This window comes from Channa argus, chromosome 10, assembly GCF_033026475.1.
Source record: "Channa argus isolate prfri chromosome 10, Channa argus male v1.0, whole genome shotgun sequence".
In the NCBI taxonomy this organism is placed as follows: Eukaryota; Metazoa; Chordata; class Actinopteri; order Anabantiformes; family Channidae; genus Channa; species Channa argus.
In genome coordinates, this window is record NC_090206.1 from 7,051,202 (window position 1) to 7,072,218 (window position 21,017).

A 21,017-nucleotide genomic window follows, 5' to 3' on the forward strand; every position below is an offset into this window, starting at 1 on the left:
GCAGCAACAACGACCACACTTCCGAACTCTTCGCAATAAAAGCTTTTACCCTGGTTCATCTAAATAACGTGATTAATCTGAAAAGGCTAATACGATTCATCTAAACAGACCGCTGTAAGTTTACACAAAAGTGCACAAAGTATATGACAAATAAATCCATATGGACGGATATTGCACGCTCTCCAAATTACTTGCACGGTTCCTTAATACGTGATGTGCAATAATAAAAACAGAACATTTAAATGCTGCATTGACACATTATGATGTTCTCTCCTATGTGATTGATGTCTAATGTTCTGTTCACTGACAGAAAGTTTGTTTTGTGTTACTTAATTCTTTGCTCTATAAAATCCGAGAAATATTAAAACATGCTGAGTATTTCAAAATTCTGGTGTTGCCTGACCAAAACCAACACATATACCTTACATCCTATACAAAACAAAGGGCCGCAAGAATTTCCCATATCTGACAATCCGAATCAAAGGACTTTTAGCACTTGCTTGAAAAAGTACGTAAAAGATTATTTAATTATTATTGCATAATTACATAATTTCCATAATTGTGATATATAATTTTGCAAATTGTTAGTGATTGGTTTTCTGCCGGATTGAGTAATTGCCTAGAAGTATTGGACATTTAAAAAAATGAATCCATCTTTGTTTTATTCTGAACCTCTGCCGCCACAACCGGAAATCTTATTGTTGGAACTCATCTCTCATTCCGCTACCGCTAGAAGCCATCCGCCGACATGCGCACGTAACGGGCTGACAGTGTATGGGCCCCTGCACGCTGGCGACGTAGTTACTGCAGCGGGCGCCATTGTGGCTCCTTGCATGCAACGCCGCGGCCGCCCTGTTTATATGGCCCGGTAGAACCAAAATGGCTTTCCAACAAGTAAATAGTTATATCACCTGTGCTAAAATGGCTTATTACCACAGTAACGATATAAATAATTTAGACATTTACAGAAAGCGTTTAGGTCACAAATGTTTTAGCCTTCATTTTAATCTATAGTACTTTGAGATTGTACGTGATTTATACTTTATGCTGTTATAACATTTTGGTGTTAAATACAGTATGCTATTTCAGGTTAACGTGTTGCCTCTTTTCTCCAATAATAAAATTGCTATTGGTGTTGCTAATTGCTATTTTCCCTACATAAATCAGTACGCAAAATAAAATTAACTTGTTATAAGAAATTAGATCCTGAATTTTTTTATGAGATTAACACAGTGGTCACAAATATATTAGACATGAACATGCATCATGTATGCATAAGAATGCATTTATATCCTAAAACAACAATCTTTGATTTGTCAAGCAAATTCAAAATCTACTTCCTGTAAGGAAGGTAAATTACTGTTAAAGTCTTGAGAAACGTATTCCAATAACAACTAAGCAGTATGGGCTTAGACATGTAAACTATGTCAAAGAATTTAAATTTGATTTTTAAAAATTGGATGTCTTCTGAGATCTTTGCAATTTTTTCTCTTGTCAGTTTTTTCTCACTAAAATTGCATTATGTCTTCTTATGGTTTAGTATCTTTAAATAATCTGTAGATAAAAGAGCATTTTTTTTTCTAATTAGTTAACATTGTCAAAGCAGGAAATAGTGCAACAGTTGTTACTAACACCAATAACAATGGCTGTGTTCTTGTATTTGGCTAGTGAGCAAATATACAACATACTACATACAGAGATGCAGTAATCTTAACAAACAATAGACTTCTTTAATGGTAATTAGTGACCATTCAAAAATGTTTGTTTAAAGGAAATATAGTGATTTAATATTGGTAAAGATGATCTAAAAAATGTCAATAAGTATGCTAATTAGCTATTTTAGGGTATTTATAGAAAAGCATGAAGATAGGAATAAGTAGGGTCGAGGAAATTAGACAGATAGGCCAGATAGGATCCTGCAGAAGCCCATTGCTATAACTTATTTGTCACAGTGTCTTTTTTGATACAGCTCTTGCATGAAATATCTTCATGGACTCAAAACAAAACTGAGCTTAATTTCACCTGAGCCTGAGTTTGATAACATATAGATGCTAACTCCAAAGGCAGAAGTTGCCATTTCTGCGTCAGACTGACTGGCCAGTCAGACTGAGCCTGACAGTCTTGCCTGCCCTCTGTGGAGACAGGCTCATAGGTACAAACACCTCTGCTTTATACTTTCTGTGCTTTGTGTACATTTCTGCCCCAGTAATTTTTCATGTAACACTTTGAGCAATATTACATTACAGCTTGCTCGATGTATATCATTTTTGGAAACATCATTTATTTATCTTGCATGTTCTTTAGCCAGTAAAATGCCAGTCTACAATGCCTTTTGTCGGTGCTGTATTCCAAAATAAAATACAGTCTTATAGACCCACGTGATAATCTGTCAAATTGCCTACTGTACAATCACACGTGGACGCATCCCAGCACCAACACACACTCCCCTGTAATGCTCTTCAGGTTCAGGGGGAAAGCCCTGTAATCAAAGCCTCCACAGGATGGCAGTATGAGCCTGAGTGTGTATATGCGTGTTTATGTGTGTGTAAGTTCCCGCGTGTGCGTGAATCTGCGTGGGAGTTCCTTCTTTCGCCATTCCGGGGTGTTGCCAGCTGCACGGTACCACTTACAGAGGCGTCCTGGAGCGGCAGAGCCTGCGCTTCTCTTCTGTCTCCAAGGCGCCTCTGCGCCCTCTAACCTCCAGAGTCTCACCCCACCTCCCCCACTCTGCCGCCACCACTGCTACACCAGCAGCACCCCTACACCACCTCCCCTAAAAACAACAGCAACAACAACAACAAACAAACAAATTCGGGATCCAAGCATGCCACAACAGCAGCTAGGTATCCGCCTATCCTCCCCCAAAGTCACCGCAGGCGCAGCAGCAGGCTTCCCCCGTCCGAGAGAGCACGGAGACTCCACCGAGTGATGCCACTACTGCAGCAAGAAAAGCACCCAGCAACCTCACATATTGTTGACGCCTGCCGGAAGACCCGAGAGCACCATCTCGGCCCTTGACAGAAGAGAGAACTCCCCCCACCCCCCCGGCTCCGTTCCCGTCCCGACTCCAGGATGTCCGACTGCAATGCAAGTCCCGCCGACCGGGTGATCAAATGTAGGCATGCCAAATCCTGCACGGCCAGTGGGAGCTACCTCTGTGCCAATATTTCAGCCGTAACTCATCGTCTTTTTCTTGTTTGCATCTATGTCGTTGCACCTCTGTCTTATACGCACGTTTTCTGTCTTGAGTCCATGCCTTTTTATTATTATAGCACCTTGTAATAAAATGAATCTATTTGGCTGGCGAGTCAGCATGCATGTGCCGCTGAACCTTTTGGGGGTGGGGGGAGGCAGTGATGGAGGGGAAGGGGGTGGGGGGTATCCAGCATGATACGCCATAATCAGGGTCTTCCCTCGTTATTCTATTAGAATTCACCCCCTCACTGAGGCATTACCCCATTTTCTAACGGAGGGATGTCTCTTCCTCTTTGTATAGTCAAAGCTATTGTGCGACACCCTGTGCTGCATGGGCTCATTTCACGCGCTCCGCTCCTAGCGGTGGTTTCGTGTTACTGAATAATACCCTACAGAGACACAATCGAGAGAGTGATAGAGGAAAAAGCAGGGTGGGAGAGAGGGAGATGAACATCTTGTTTCAATGAAACATCAAGCAGTGTGACGATGACAGCGAAAGGCAGACATAAAGGTAAATAAATGTTACGCATAACCTGCGATCGTTAGTGTTGTGTTTCTGCTATGGTTGTGGAAGATGTATGAATGTAAGCAACGATGTAAGGAGAGAGAGGGGGGAGAGGGAGGGTAAATGCTATGGGGGGACTTGTCACTCAGAGACGCGCAGTGATTGCTGTGTGCTTTCTGTCTAAGTGCCGTGTGGCTCTATAGCTCCACGTCCTTTACCATTCAAGTATTTGATGTGCCGACCTCTGTTTGATGGCCTACATTAGCGATCTAGTTTTATTTTTAGCCAATTCTGAAGCAAAGTCAGGTAATCGATTGGTTTAGATGGTAGGTAGGCTGACAACTTTGTCAGGCCAAGTGCGCACCTACATTCCGTTTTCTTTTATATTTCAGGCCTCTAGGATCAAATAAGTCCAATTGCTGATGTGACGTTTATAAACCACCAGCGTACATGATGGATGTATTGTGTCGTTTAAGTCGACGTTTTCTAGTGAGGCCTGAATAGCAGCCGGCGACCCTGATTCTTCCATGCGTATCGCTCTTCCACGTATCCGTTAAGGTGTCCCTGGTTTCCCCCCCTTGTATCCCTGAGTGTCAAATAAGAGACAAAATGGAGTTTAGGGATGCTAGGCTGCGTATCCGAGCCTATTGCCCGACCATGGTGATGCATACCACTCTAATGATGTTATTGCATCAGTGGATTATAGAATATTTAATGTGTTTGTGAGAATGTCTGTTTCTGCTTTACGCGTGGGCGGCTATAGGGGAGGCGAGGACCGGCTCCGCTCGGGTAATGATCCGCGGACCTCGCACAGATTGTCGTGCTTATCGGGTCATAACCCAAGGCTGGCATGACAGTGGCGCTTCCACGCATGCAGCGTGTCACATGCGACGATGCCTGGCCGACTGTGTCTCCCACTGGCTCCCCTTAATAAACTCACAAGGTCTCCGTGCCGGAAGAAGCTAAACTGACAGTTGGATGTGTAGCTCGGGCATGCCCCGGTATTCCGTGCGTGCGTCGTGCTTGGAAGAGGGTTGGCTGGGCTGGGGGGCGTGGGGCGTATAGCAATTAGGCCTATAAAGGATTGCATGCGCATATGCCTACAAAGAAAGAGCCTGCAGCATTAGTAGCTCCTCTACTCATGTGTATGTGTATTTTTGCATCTTTATTTCTGTGTGTTGCATTGCAGCTGGGCCTCTGGAACTCAGCTGCCTTAACATTGGAACAAACTAAGCGGCCTATATCCTCATGCATCATCCATCACACACACACACACACACACACACACACACACACACACACACACACACACACACGGACCTTCTCTTAACAGCACACAGCAAAACATCACAGCAATTCATCAGTCAGGTGAGAAGGATTTAGTGTGTTTGGGGCTGGAAAGAGATGGGGACATCAGTCAAAAGATGTCACTTCTGGCGGATGGACTGGGCCTGGTAGTTCCCCACATTATAGATTTAGAGAAAAGTGCACAGAAATGGAGCCAAAGGACGAAGCATACAGAGAGGAATGGACAGAGAGGCAGAGAGTGTGGGGGCGAGGTGAGGGAGAGAGGGAAGAAGAGAATGTGACAAGGCCACGGAGGAGGTGAAGGAGCTGGAGCAAGCGAGAGGCACAGAGGCAGAGAGAGTGAGAGAGAGAGAGAGAAATGTGAAAGAGAGAAAAAAGAGAATTACAAGGGAAGTAATGTTTCACACTGTTGAGTGGCAGGACAGCAGCCTCTGACTTAACCAATGGACTTCTCACACCCTTTTTGATTCACTTATCATGCAACCCAGTCTGTTTGTGTGCGAAAAACAAACAGGCTTCAGAGTCAAAATGTGAGAATGTGACTCGTACCTAAAGTTCAGTTCAGTTACTTTAAAGTTGTCTACTAAATACTGTAATTTGAAATGTACATAAAAAGCAGAGTAGACACAGAACAGATTATTTTACATTCTTTTCCCTAAAACACTATTGAAGTTCTTGATTTAAATTACAGACCCATAACTGTATCTACAATCGGGCCACATGGATCCTAATTTATCATCCGTAATGCCAACAGAAGACATCAAGCTTTCAGTCTCTTTGTGCTGCTGACAAAAGCCAAGCTGTGCCAATGAGTCAATAGCAATGAAACCTGAACTAAATGTTATCTGCTAATGGACTAACACATCCCTGTTACCAGCAGATAAAATACACACATAGAATGCATACACAGAGGTTAGTACTGTGCAGTAGTTATGGAGGGGCCATTCACACAGCTTTGTAGAACCCTGAACCAAGTGTCAAAACACAGTCCAGATAAACCCCCCTGAGTTAAAACAGGCAACTAATGTAAAAACAATGTAACTAACCACAAATCTAATCAAAGGTAGTAATAAAAATCTGTAAATTGTAATTGTGCATTTTACTTCCATAACATACGGTGTCAAAGAGCCTGCTGTGAAAAAAGGCATCAGCCTAACTACCTAAGACTGGTGGGACTAACCAAGCCACGAGAGAACTAGCTTGTTTTTCTCCTTTTCATAGCACTGGTAAATGTTTTTTAAGTATGGGCACACTGTTAAAATATCTTTCAGTATATTACACTCTTAGGCCTGTATCATGATTGATTGTTTGACTAGTCAAGCACAGGTGTGACTGATAGCATTAATCATAACTCTGATTCACTGTGATGCTCCGGTGTCACGATCCCAGTAATGTGAATGCAGGCTCATTCACCTAACTGAAATATGGATGTCAATATTACAATAAGTTCTACCTGCTGGTCCTGCTTTGACAAGTCAAATTGTATGGTGTTAGAAAGGCAAAGTGACATTGAAGTGGAATCATCTCTTCTCAGATAATGTAACAATAAAAATAATCTAATATTAATTTCAGTAATCATTGCAGTAGTCACTAATCCAAAGTTGGTGCTGGTTTATTTACTTACATACTTTGTGTATTAACTTTTCTTACCTGCTTCTCTACTCAAGGTGAGCTTGATGTCTTTCCATTGTTTATGAGATAACTCGATTACTTTTTGCTGTTTTGTTTGTCTTCACTTTTAAACAGTTTTAGAGATATTAAAACTAATAAACCATCCACCACCAGCTGCTACACTTATCACTTTTGGGACATTGCCTAACTTATTACACTATATGGATGCTGAATAAAATGCAGGACAGAACTAATCACTGGTAACTTTGCGGCCAAACGTCTTTAATTCTGTTGGATGCCAATGCAGCAAACTGCCTGATAAAACAATTAGGAAAGAGTTGATTATTTTCAAATGTGTCCTCATGTGCTATTATATCCTAAAATGGCAAGCTAGCAAAACGAGGGTCCCTTGTTTATATCAAGGGCTTGTCTCTACTGCTTCATAGAGAGGAAGTAGTTTCTGCTAAGAGTTATCATTTAATTGTATAGGGTTGAGGTATATTTTTTGTAAGCTTTGAAATATATCAATGCATATGTGAAGAGTGGAGCTGTATCTCACATGCAAACATGCACATATACATCAATGCATGCACAAACACATATTCTCACACATCACCTCTGGCAAGACTCGGAGCACACTGGGCACATTTCCCTTTAGTGTAGTATGCTGTCCCGTTCCCTCGTGGTTCCCTTACAGCCCTGTGTTAGCGGTGTTTGTGTATATGTATCTCCTTGTGGGCAAAGGGTCCCACCTTGACAGGTCTCTGTGTGCCCTGTGTGGAGGGTGGCAGGGCAAGGGCTATTTATAGAGTAGGTACTCCAGAGAGTGAGAGAAAGGGAGAGAGGGCGAGAGAGAGGGATTGTCTAATGAGGACAGGCTGTTAGGGGATGGGCTGTTGTTACTGTTCATGGGTGTGTGTGTGTGTTTGTGTGTGTGTGTACAGATGGTCCTTCGTGTGTGTAGTGTGCATTAATTCAACAACTTCAAAAGTTGCCCCCCCTCCACCACCTTCAAAAACCCAAGGATCCATGTTAGTTGATCTGGGTCAAAGATAGATAGATAAACACAAACACACATACACATACACATTTAATACACATGTGATCACAATCACACCTTTCCTTTCTCGTACACCCTAGTTTTTACTCTGCGCTTTTTTTACTGCTCTCATTCTTTCATCCCTCAGTTTCTACCTCCTTCATTTATTCACGCTGAGGTAGGCAGCGGGATAACCCAATATCGAGGGATGTGTGTGATCACGTTAGATGAGGTCCTGTAGAGGGCATTGCATGTAACACACAAACACACATAGAGTACGGGCCTGCCATCAGTTCTACTCAGTGGCATGGAATGAACGGCAGACAGATACAGTCTGGACATTAATAGTATTGCACTGTATTTAATTAATTTTTTAAAATTTTTGCAGCAAATATACGTGATCTTTACTGTAATTAATTCTGTAAGTACTCTGTAAATACTCTGGAGTTTGCGTTGTTGCAGCTAAACCTGTCATATTTATGTTTAACACCAAAGATGATTCCCTTTCTTTCTTAATCAATCTGACAACCAGTTGATTGAGAAACAAATGTGCCTGGTTTTATACCTATTTAGTCATATTTTACGGCATTTGGAGGACAGACAAAAATGAGGACAGATGGATCATTGGTGACTTCTGCCGTCATTTCTGCAATCTGTCTGTTCTCGCTTGCTCTCACTTCCTCCACCCTGCACCAGCCCCTCTGATTGTGAATGGTGTCCCTGTATTATTAAATCTGATGAAATATCCCCATAATTAACTTTAGCCATTAGGGAGGATGCCCACAATAACAAGATGATTCTGATCAGGTTCTGCTCCAGTTAGGCTATTAGGGCAGCCCAAACAAATTTAGGAGATTTTGTTGAAAGCTATGTCATAGATTTTCTCTCAGGCTCCCCCTCGCCGCTCTATGATGTGGAGGTTTTTGGCTGAGTTGGCAGCTTCGTTGCTTAATAAATTCCACTCAGGGGAGTTCAGCTACAGAGAGTAGGCCAGAAGACAAAAGCAGAACAAAGTACATTTGAAAGAAGCTAAAAATGCTCTCACCTGTAACACCATTTGGTCCGTCTCACAAAACACACACGATCTTCATTATGTAATTGGTTGCCTCAATGTAAAGGACAGTTCTGGATGAAAACCATTTTTTTGTCACTCTGTTTGCCTGCACTTTGGAAAGTAGAGTTCGCCGTGTTCGTCATCAGCACACACAGAAGGGACAGCTTTAGACTGTACTGTCAAAGAGTGAAGTTCCCTCACAAGGTGGAAACACTTGGCAGCTTCACAAAGGGTTAAAATGCGACAAGCATTTGAGTGACGGACTATCCACCATCACTTCAGTCAGGAAGAGTTGAGTTTATGGTCTGAGCTTACTGCATTTTTCCACTGCTGATGTCTGTGGAGAATAAATGATGTTGAACCTATTCTGACACAGTTTTATCACATTTTATCCAGCATCAATGTATTTTTATTTATTATGTTTGTGACCCTTATATTGTTATTTGGGCCATGTGCCAGTGATTTTTTTTACAGTCCAGTTCAGCAGCAGGATGTTCAGAAATCTTTTACACTAATAAGAAAGAATCGGTGAACGAAAAACATCCTAATTAACAGTTTGGAATAGCCAACGGCATGATAGCCATTTGCTCATTTTTAGTACAAATCATCCATGTCCTTTGTTCCCAGTTGCTGGAAAATGTAGATTTTACTTTTTGTTTCAATGTGATTTCTCTTTTGCTATTTTTTTTAAACAAATGCTATTGATTGCAATACTTAACTTCCAATAGCAAAGTGTGTGTTCATAATAGTTTATATCAAACCTCAGTGGTGGTTTTATCAGTAGGCAGTGTCTTATTTTTGGTTTATGTATTATGATACATAGTGTCAGCATACTGTAGCTATCATGACATTTGCCTACTGGTCCTCCTGGACAGGTGTGTCTGTGCCTGCATTATTTAGGTCTTGCAATGCTTGTCATTTTTACACACAATGTTGAGCCCGAATGGTTTTATGCCAACATTACTTTTGTAGAGTGTCAGAGGCTAAAATTATTGGAATTAATCCCCAAACAAAGACAGCACTCATGCTATTATTATCATGGTAAAATAACTGTTAGCTGGCCAAAGTGTGTAGCCAACTGTCTCTGTCAGAACGGACGAATCAGAGTGAGATGTTTTACACCAAGGAATGTCTGTCATATCTCAATCTGGCAACTACTTGTAAAACAGGGCTTGTGTGTGTTATTGGTAGATTGACTGTGTACTTGTGGGAGTCCTAGTAAAAGTATAAGATGGTATTTATGAGGCATAGGGGCTAGCCACTGCTCGTGATTATAAATGTCAGGAGCTGTTAAAAGACTTAGTAGCAGTAGCTAAGGTATTGACACGTCTGCAATTACACCTAACAGTAATGTCTTTGTTTGACTTGCAATTCACCAACATCAGTTTGACTTAGAGTATCTCGTAGTACAAAATGGAGAGCCGGCAAAGCTCAGTGCCACAGGGGGAAATTCCTCCTGCTGAGGCTTTACTTTACTATGACAGATGTGCTAGTGATTTGAAGAGCAGAGGTCGTAAGCAAGCTTCTGTTTGTGCCCTCTGCACCTAAAGAGACTGTGAGGTTGAAGGTATTTATGGAAGGGCCTCTGTCAGGTGCCTGCAATATCGAGATACCATCTCAATTTTGAGGGTTTTACTAGAAACATTTCACAGGAAACCAAAATTCCACAACTGTGTAATTGAGACCGTAAAGCAGCATTATTATAAATGGTAACTGTTCATCTCACATAGTAATATCAATACCTGACTGTTCAGGACACAGAAAATTATGCTTTCTAATTATGGTGGATGAGTATGACTATCCTTTTTTGCTGAATAGTTTATGCACCAAGAATCTATAGACTGATAGCCCCTGGTCTAACACCACTGTGAGTGGGCTGTTTCCATCATCATTTAAGTAGATATCAGTTGAGATTAAAAAAGGTGATAATAAATATGGAAGCTCTACAGATAGCAATGAACTGGTGTTATTTTTAATTTGACTCGAGTGAACTGGGAGTGCAATAACCCAAACCACAGCTGAAGCCCAGTGGGGCTGCAAAACCTTCCTGCTTATTAGGAGCTCAAGGTTTAAGTGCTAAAAATATCAAGTTTTTTTTTGTACTTTCTCATGCTAGACTTCTTCCAAAATGATTTATCAATTACATCCTTTACAAAAGAGCTTTAGTAAAGTGATGTATGACACAAAAGCCCAACAAAGAAGGGGAAAAAGGGGAAAGATTACTGTATTACTGTCTGTGTTTTAAGGTCTGTGCAGAGTGTGTGTGTGTGTGCCATCTCTATGTGTGTTTCTTTGTTGATTTTTGCTAATGGTGTGGCCTCAGAGATGGCATATTGATCTGTCAGTTGACCACTTTTATTCCCACTGCAAATTAGCAAATTTTAGCATGCTAACATGCAAAACTCAACACAGTAACCATTAAACCTGCAAGACATCATCATGTTAGCTCAAAGCAGCACAATCCATTGGTTCAGACTCTCTGGGTGCTGCCATGGCTGTAGACTTGGACTAAAGACTAAAATAACTGTTTTGCTTTATCTAATTTTTTTTTTTTGTAACAATCAAAATCCAAATCCAGAGCATAATAAATGAACCAGGCCTAGATGACATATGACGACCATTTGTGCTACTGAATAATAATAATGAGGAAAAGCGTTCATTTTTATTAGTGAAAGTCTTCAGAAAGAGGAAGTGAAAGCTATACTGACATGAGTTAGTCATAGCAGAATTGCCAATTTTTAATTCATATATACAGTAGTTTCATAATTTACAGGCAGTTAACTTTGACAGTTTTCAGTCTTCAGTGTTTCTATGTGTGTTTGAGTCAAGTTTGCAGCACTAAATTTCTTTTTTGTGACAGGCAGTTGTCAGGCGCAAAAGACTTTGGTGGTCTGACTGTGATGGTACTGAACCTGTCCTCTCTCTATTCCCTGACTGCCAAGTACAGTTTTCCCAAGTATAGTTCCTTTCCCCGAGCTCTGTGTCTCTGCTGCTCTCCTCTCTCACAAACCTGCCCTACTTTCACACTGCTCTCACAATTTACGAGTTTCACACTCCTTCCCTCTCGCTTCTCCCCTTCTCTCTCTCACTCTCTCTTTCACACATATACTAAAAGCCTCAGTTTTACCTCAGACCACAAATACACATACACACATTGAGTTTATCTTTACGTGAGAGCACTGTACAGTAGCTTGTTTCCACTGTGCATGCAAGTGTATGTGTCTTGTACCAGCATTATTACAGTTTGTGGCACAGCATGGTACAGTGTGCTGCAGCACAGCAGTGCAGGACAGTGCTCATTACAGTACGATGGAGGAAGAGGTTTAGCCACATATTGACTGGGCCTTGCTCTTGTATTTATAAATAAGTATGAAGTTGCTCAAATACCAGCTCGCATGAGGGATTCTTTTCCTTGCCTGTGTTTTCCGGCAGCCTAGGGCACACAAACCCTTTCAAATATTAATCATACCTAACCTGAAAGGCAAAACTGGTTTTAACACGTAGAACTGCTGTTCTCAATCGATGGAAAACAGACCCCTCAGCTTGGCAGCTCATAGTGTCCTGGGATGTCTCAGGGTGCTTTAGTGTATTGTTTTCCGTGTGAAAGTGTGCAAAAGTGTCTCTGCGTGCGGTTGGAACTAACTTATACAGCCCCAAGTTGCCTTAAGACACTTTGTGGTATCCAAATATGCATCAGGTGCATCATACCTCTAAGATGTGGTTTGGCTAAGGTGCTGTGTGAAAATTGTGGAAAGTAACTATTTAGTAAAGACCTGTTTGTTCTTGTAGTATTTTTAATTAAAGCTACATAACACTTCTACTTCACATTCACATTGCACTTACAGTTAATAAGGTTTGGAATACAAAACATATGTATTTTAACTCAGTGAGAAAGTATGCATTGTTTTACTACTACACTAACAAGTTAATAATCTACTAATCGTTGCAAACAAGTAATTAAACACTATCACAATATTTTTAAATGATGGTTTCTGCATTCTGAGTACTTTCTAATTTTATGTAGAACTTTAACTTATTATGAAGTACATTTAGTCTAAAGTATTTCTACTTTTACTTTAGTACTTTTCCCACCACTGGCTGTTGAGATGCTAAAATTGCTTGTGGATATATTCAACCTGATGCAGGTTTAAAGGGTTTATATACAGCTGAAATTTGAGTAAACCCTTGTACTGTAACTACACAGAAAACACATATGTAGTGAGTGTTGATATTTTTTGATTTGTTGTGTCCATCCTGATGGCTCATTTAGCATTACAGGCCAAATGTTTTTTCAGTAGTGACTATATACCACCATGTAATCCGGTTCCATGTGGCTGTTGAGCTACTTTTGCTGAAAAAAAATGAAAAAATATATCACATTAAAATGTAATGATTGACATCAGTGTGAAAGCTCGCTGAAGAGAATTTGGCCTGTTACGGCAACAAGAAGAGAAAAGGAGAGAAAATCTGAGAAAGAAAAAGACAGAGATGGGGCAAGAGGAGAGAGTGCAAAACAGAGACAAAGTGACCGAGAGTAAAAGTGTGCATGTAGGTAGAGCCAGGCCTAGTTTTTAGTGTGTGATCTAGGCCATTATCTGTGTTAGCACTGGTGGGGCTCTAACAGGCTCTGTGGATCATGCATAACAATACCTTTTATGAGTTTGTATGTGTGTGTACCACACACGGCCATATACAGATACGCACACTCACGAATGCGATCATGCATGTTAACGGTATTGTTCCATACATGATGTACGCATGCGCTCCTGGACCTTTTGTTTTCTCACGACTGAGTTTGTTGCAGTTGTTAAGAACGCTCACGCATGTGTGTGTCCGCAGTGTAGTGTGTCTTCATTTGTGTGTTTGCGACTGCTCACGTGCAGCTGTGCGCTCTTGCTGTATCACCCCCATCGTCAGTCAGCCCCCTTCTCCAGCAGCACCCTGGGGGCCTTCATTATGTAAGAAAGACATTACTGCAGAACAGAGGCAGAGAGACATTACTGCAGAACAGCGGCAGGCAGCTCTGATAACTCTGGCAGCCCCTGCTTCAGTACAATGCGCCTATCCCTCCATAAAACACACACACACACATACATAATACACACACAAAGACACTCACACACACACACTCACTGAGCGTTCTGCAGTAGAGGTGTGATCAGGATAATGGTGAGGACTGAGTGTGTGTGATGTTTGTTGGCAGGCTTTTTGAAGAATACAGGAAGTGTCAATAAATCAGGTTGTCCATTATAATAAATGTTTCTCTTTTTCCCTGCATCAACCTTTCTCCTTCCCTCCATAATCTATCTCTCAATGTATCTACACCCCCAATTCAAACTACTCTCCCCTATCCTTATCTCAATTATCTACTATATTTTAACCCCAACCCCTCCCAATCGCTAAATCTTCTCTACCTTCCATCTCGTTCCAATCTTCTCCATCACACCAACCTTCCCTTCCAGCGGTCCCCTTCCCCCTGGCCCACCGGCTGACCATGAAGGAGGTGTTTGATGCCGAGGGCCGGCCGAGGGTGGACCTGCTCAAAGCTCACCTCACCAAGGAGGGACGGCTGGAGGAGGCCGTGGCCCTGCGCATCATCGATGAGGGTGCCGCCATCCTGCGCCAGGAGCGCACTATGTTGGACATTGAGGCACCAGTCACCGGTATGGTGTAGGAATGAAGAGTATGAGAGCAGGGAGCTGTTAGTGAACAATCGCAGTAGTACAAATTAATAAACTAGCAGAAAAGCTTAACATGATGTCAGTTAAAGTAGTAGTTTGACATTTGGGGAAATATGCATTTTCACATTTTTGCAAAGAGTTGGATATGAAGGTGGATACGACTCTCACCTTTGTACAGTAACTACGACATTACAACCCAAACTCAGTTAGCTAAGCTTGGGATACAGCTAGGTCAGTTATTAAGATTTAATATAACTATCGGTTAATGTGTACAAAAATGTGAGAGTAAAAATATCATTAAGAAAGAACCTGGCACATATCCCCACCAAAGACACAATTCTTGTTCTTTGGTGATTCTACAAATGAAACAAATGATTGATCATTAATTGTGGTGGTTGACAGATTTTGCTACATTTGGATGGAGCTAGCTGTTTCTTCTTATTTTCTGTGGCTGCTTGCTCTAGCTTCAAATTTAACATACGCACAAAAAGAGCGGTGCAATCTTTCCATCTAAGTCTCAGTAAGAAAGTGAGTAATCATATTCCCAAAATGTTCTTATAATAACTGTCTGTGAAGCTCCCAGTGAGGCCACCCACACTAAAAAAAAAAGCTACATATGTGTTTATATGCATGCACTTGTCACAGTGAGGGCACCGATAGCGACAGAGAGATAAAGATGCAGATAAATGGAGCGGTGGAGCAAAAGGCAGAAAGAGCTGTAATTGCATATTAATCAGATTCCATTCATTGATTCATTAATCTACCCTATGTATCTGCCACCCTTTTAATATAAACTGTTGTTTGGTCGCACTTCACTGAGAATACCAATTGGCACTTCTGTACCTCCCAGTTGCGGGCGCTGGCTTTGGTACTATCTGCATGTAGTACCTCGCCAGGGGAATTGGATGAACTGAGGAGAATAAGGAAGGGAAGGATGAGGGCGAGATGCAGAAAATTTGGAAAACAAGTATCTGAGACAATGACAGAAGACAGGGAAGCAGGCGGGCCGACTCAGACGCTCTCAACCTATTGACACTCCATGGTTAATGTACCTGTGTGTCTCTGCTTGTGTGTGTGTGTGTGTGTGTGTGCGCTCGCTTATGCAAATGCGAGCGGCGAGATAATTCTGTGTGGGCGGTCATGCCCACGCAGTGTGGGAACATCACTCGGCTTTCACAGGTACAGATCCCTGGGGACGAGGACAGATAGACAGGCAGATGGAGAGACAGTCGACCATAAGGGCCTAGTGCAGAGGTTCTCAAAGCTGCTCATTCCCAAGGACCAACGTATTGATCCTTGCTTGCGAGTTTCTCCACTTTTACAGATTCTGATCCAGAAACCCCCGCTCGAGAGGATTTATTGTCTGAGTTAGTCATGATTGATAATAGCCTATAGATTTCAGGGAACTAATTACAGAGAAACACAACTAATTCAAATGCGGCGTTGAGGAGGTTTTCTGAAAGCAGTTTAGCACTCTCTAGTCTCTATGGAAATACTTTAAGATAGACTGACGAGTGAATAGACAGGCAGGCTGATGACTAAAATCTGAACTGACAGGCTTTTAGGGTGTCACATGAAGACTTCTGGGAGAATACAGAGACAGTTCTGGGGAAGCAGACAGGTACGGCTCAGTTTTACTTATGCTGTTTTGCATTCCCAATTCCCAGTTCAAATTAAAGCAAAAGCTGAGCAGTAGACACAAAAACCAGACATTAACATGGCAAGGCAATGGAGAGACAGACAGACAGAAGTAGCTGGCCAGACAGATGCAAAATGGCCATCGTAAAATGGCTGCAGAGGGGAACTATGACATCAACTAAAGTGAAAGGAGAGGCCAGACAGATGGTGAGGGAGGCGGATAGGAAAATGTAGGCTGGCAGATAACACAGACAGACAGTTCCTGAAGACTTTGAAAATATAAAGTGTTTAGCATGTGAAGACCGATCTGAATACTCATGGACATGGATCGGAACGGATATGTGGACACTAATATGTATAGGGACAGCCTTGATGATTTATCAAGAGAGCTAGATCTGAAAAGTCGGATTCCTGTAGATGTGAAGTTAGTTTCTCTTTTTTACCCCCTTTTTTTTAGCAGATGCTTTTATCCAAAGTGACTTACAAGTACAAGAAACACACTTCAGGAGCAATTCGGGGTTCAGTGTCTCGCTCAAGGACTTAAAAATCACTCAGTGTGCAGTTTGTGGATCACTGCTCTTCATACTGAGCCACAGCTGCCCAGTATCATGATGCAATCAACTAATCAGTTAATCAATTAGGCATTTTAGCCTTAATACTGTATCAGCCTAGCGAAAAATATCGATTTAACTATTAAATGGGTCTCTTGCAGATCCCTGGTGAATTCCTTTACTGACAGGTAGTATTTAAACAGAGATGTCAAAGTGACTGAACTAGATGTGTTTCAGGGCTTTTTTTTTGTACCATTTATTTTCAGTTTTCTTTTATCCGGCTGATGTGTGATGTTTCTAGATCAGCAGACAGGACAGACATAATTCTGCAGATGCAAATCAGGCCATATGGAGCAACTGAAGCAAAGATGGTCCTATATTTGTTAACTGAATCGTGGAAAACACTGTGGTGTTTGGGCGTAAAGCTGAGTTGTTGATGTGTTGTTTCCAAAGTGTGTGGAGACATCCATGGCCAGTTCTTCGACCTGATGAAGTTGTTTGAAGTGGGAGGTTCTCCTGCCAACACACGCTACCTCTTCCTAGGGGACTATGTGGACAGGGGCTACTTCAGTATCGAGGTGAGAATGGACATTTATTTAGCACTGTACATAATATTCTGTGACCTATACACAGACATCACGTGTCATCATTTTACTGGGTGTGTGTGTTGATGTCACAAAGCCTGAGCACAGCTAAGCAGCTAGCTGCCTAAATAACTCACCTTCTCATGCTTTCACTGAATCCATGTGGTTTAAATGAGACTACTGATTTTTCTCAAAACGCCAATGATACTCTCTGCACGTCCTCCACCACATTCACCAATGCAAGCCACCCTAGCTCCTTCAAAGGGGATTCAGCTCCAACCTTTACTGCTATGCACCTTCCTGCTGCTGGGTAATGCTATAGTTTCTAGTTGGATATACAAGTGCCTAAAAGTGATTTTCTAATTAAAATGTGAAATGCATTTTTACCGAAGTAACTTGATCCACCCCCACCACTGTTTATACAGTGACATTCCAACTAAATAACAATATAATCTTTACTGCGCTTTAGTCTATTAGACACTTTCCCCAGGTGAAAACCATTTTACAACAGAGGTACACACAAGATAAGCCCACTACAACGGATGTCTGACAGTGTACACATACCAAGATGATGTCATTTACGATTCATAGTCAGAAAGTCTCATTATAAGATTAGCTTTCACTGACACCAGATAGACAATGACTCAAGGACAGTAATCACTAACAAGAGTATAATATTCTGTTTACGGAAATATGTATGAAAGCTGAGTGGAGATAGTGTACTATCCAGAGGGCTGTTTGGACATTTGATTCTCTGGCTGTGAGTGCAGTAAACTGTTTGTTGTTTGCCTTGTCTAACAGAAATGCAGCACAGATGAAGAGCAGTGTGACTTGAATCCATAATATAGAAGCACATTGTGGATGTCTTAGCTTGTTGAGGCTCCATGCCATAAGGGATGTGTCACTGACATAAAGAGAATTTGGAGAGCAAGGAGCGATATGTAGGCCACCTCCCTAACACACTTTAAGGACACATACAGTGCGTTTACATGGACTTAAAGTAACCAGGTTACAGTCAACTATCTTGGGAAAGCTGATTTCTTTACATTCTCGTAAACGGAAAGGCTGGTCTCTTTGAGTAACCTGGTCACTTAAGTGCATGTAAATGCAGTCATAGACAGGAGATTTATTGTAGAGCAGCAACAACACTGTAAAGGTAAGAGAACTGAGAATTGTATGGTTTTCTACTAGCTTTCCTAAACATTAAGAAAGGGGTAAAACCTTACGCCTGTCTCTGTGTAAAAATCTGAAATCTCTGCTTGTCTTGATGGCAAGACTTAAACCAGTCCTTTAAACTAGGCAAAATAAGATAAGACAAGAAATGAAATACTTCCACATTTAAACATTATAAAATAAATATGTTACCGGCTGAGCACGCACAACTTACCATAGTTATTTTTTGTATGTATGCAAACTTCAAGTTCAGTGTTTGAGCTACTTGCCCTAACCAGCTTTTGCTCTTTCTTCCCTGATATACGTCTAGTGTGTGTTGTACTTGTGGTCACTGAAGATCCTCTACCCGAAGACCCTCTTTCTACTACGGGGAAACCATGAATGTAGACATCTGACAGAATATTTCACCTTCAAACAAGAATGTGAGTATTGTGTTTCCTGTGTTGTGTCTGTGTCTCACCCCACATAATGAACTGCTCCTTCCTTCCTTATTAAATGTAAAGCAACAATAGTAGAAATGTTCATTGCTATTTCCCGAAGCTCTAGTTTACAAAATAGCTTTTTCCTGTTTTCTCTAATCAAAAGCAAAAATATATATGTTAATTTATCATACACAACATAATAACCAAACAAACATTCTTGCTTACACAAGCTGGAAAAATATAATTTGTAGTAGTTTGGCTTAATTAAGCAATGCATCTGTGATCAGAGTTGATTGATCACTACAAGTCCTTCTGTACTTGTGACACAAACAGCAGTCTATGTGATAATAATAGGGGCAGACTGTGTCAAAAGACTGAATAATATTTGAATCAGTGAGATAGTAAACAAGACAGTTACAATTTCAATTTAAGCTAGTGCATTTTGATATCAAATATATACTATATATAAATATAGTGAAGTAGTATATATTAGGGCGGCGTATTGGCTGGTATTTGACATTACCATAAGTATCATGATACTTATGGGTTACATTTTAATATATTGTGATACTGTAAGCAAGGAGATGCCGTTCCTCTTTCAGTCCTAGGTACATTTCCAGCTTTTCATATATTCCTTGATGATGCTGTCAACAATTTCTGTTTGTCTGTCTAGATAGAAATTGTACAGGATCTTTGCCTTGATGTTCTTTACGACCCTCCGAGGAATCTCCCATGTGGACTCGGAAGGGTCCAGCTAATACTGCCAGCCACTTGGTTATGCCGTTGACTGTATGGTGTTTCTGCCTGCATCTTGCAGCCTGCCACTATTTGTTGTACTGTCTCTGAGGCCTCTTTGCACAGCCTGCACCTGGGGTCTTCTTTGGTGTGTTAGATATCTGCTTCTATGGATGTGGTGCTTGGGGCCTGTTCTTATGCAGCTCTGATTAGTGTCTCATGCTGTCTGATAGTCCAGCATTTTCCTACCACTAGTAGGATGTCCTAGTGTCAGCCATCTCAGCTATCTGTTGATGGTACATCCCATGCAGGACCTTGTCATGCCAGGATACTTCCTTTGGTTGTTCTTTGGCCTCTGCCTGTTGCTGCCTCAGACGTTCTCTCATCAGCTCATCTCTGTGGGCTATCATGCTTGTTGGCTGCTGGATGCTCTGTGCTTCATCCAGGACAATGGCTTTGACTCTCACCAGGCTTTGTCCACCTGCTTTCTGGCTGGTGCACAGTCTCTGGGTGTTGGACTTGGGGTGAAAGCCCCTGTGCATTGTGAGGGGTTTCCTGGTCTTTAAATTGGCAGCCTCCACATGCTCTATTGGCCAGTTCACTGTGCCAGTAGGTTATCTGAAAACTGGCAAGGAATATGTGTTAATGGCTTGGACCTATTTTTATCTCTTGATACTAATATATTATATTGCTTGGATATCTCCTTATTGTGGTTCTCATTAGACTGAAGGATACCCAGTTACTTAAAGCTAGTCTGTATGTCTGTTTAGTGCCAAGCTGGTAGATCTAACCTGTCAGTTTTTACCACCTTTTCTTTTCTTACAACAACCCACCCACATTTCTCCAGTCCAAATGGCATTTCAGTGTCCAAACTCTAAATTCGTGCCAGGCATACAGTTGGGTGTCATCCATGTAGAGACAGTGGCCGATGCTAACTTCACTCTTGAACTTGTATCTGGACCCACTTCTGGTATATTATCTGACCACAGCTACCTGTTGGGGTCTCTGGGGTTTAGGCTTAAGCACAATAGTAGCTGTAACAGTGCATCATGTTGGTTTATACTGCACTTGATGGTTACTTGTGCGATTGGTCTAAAGTTGACTTCAGTCCCATTGAGTTCTTGGTGAAGATTCTAATGTGTTGTTTTTATATATATTTAAATCACATGAAAACTCACGTGAAAACAATAAAAATAGAAAACCATAGGACATAAAATAAGAACAGACCAAAATAGGACACATCAAACATTGACAAGAAACTAAGTAACTGATTATCTACAGTTCAGTCATTCTCCTTCATTTGTGGTCAGAGTTAGGAAGAGCCTGGCTATACGGGTATGTTTTGATTAGTTTTTAAAAAAGTGTCCAGCGAAGCAGCAGTCCTTAACTTTTGTGGAAGAGGATTCCACAATCTTGGACACCTCTCCATGCGTGTATTGATGGGCTTTGCCTTGCTTCAGTATGCAAGTTATGATTGACTAATTATCTGCTTGTTGGAGTGGTTTAAAGAACAGCTGCTCA

The 21,017-nt window shown here is 41.4% G+C and overlaps 1 protein-coding gene across 3 annotated transcripts in view; it reads left to right on the forward strand.

Annotated features, from left to right (window-relative positions):
- Window positions 1-2,585: 2,585 nt before the first annotated feature.
- The window catches only part of LOC137134277 (protein phosphatase 3 catalytic subunit alpha-like), a 32,948-nt gene continuing 14,516 nt past the window's right edge, over window positions 2,586-21,017 (forward strand). Inside the window, exons 1-4 of one of the 3 annotated variants that reach the window (XM_067518929.1) lie at window positions 2,586-3,115; window positions 14,175-14,375; window positions 17,036-17,160; window positions 18,650-18,761. In XM_067518929.1, coding sequence (XP_067375030.1) covers window positions 3,073-3,115; window positions 14,175-14,375; window positions 17,036-17,160; window positions 18,650-18,761 — 481 coding nt within the window. In that variant the 5' untranslated portion in view covers window positions 2,586-3,072. Of the gene's footprint in view, window positions 3,116-3,552; window positions 3,707-14,174; window positions 14,376-17,035; window positions 17,161-18,649; window positions 18,762-21,017 lie in introns of those variants that run through there. The other 2 variants (XM_067518927.1, XM_067518928.1) reach the window with 2 other exon arrangements.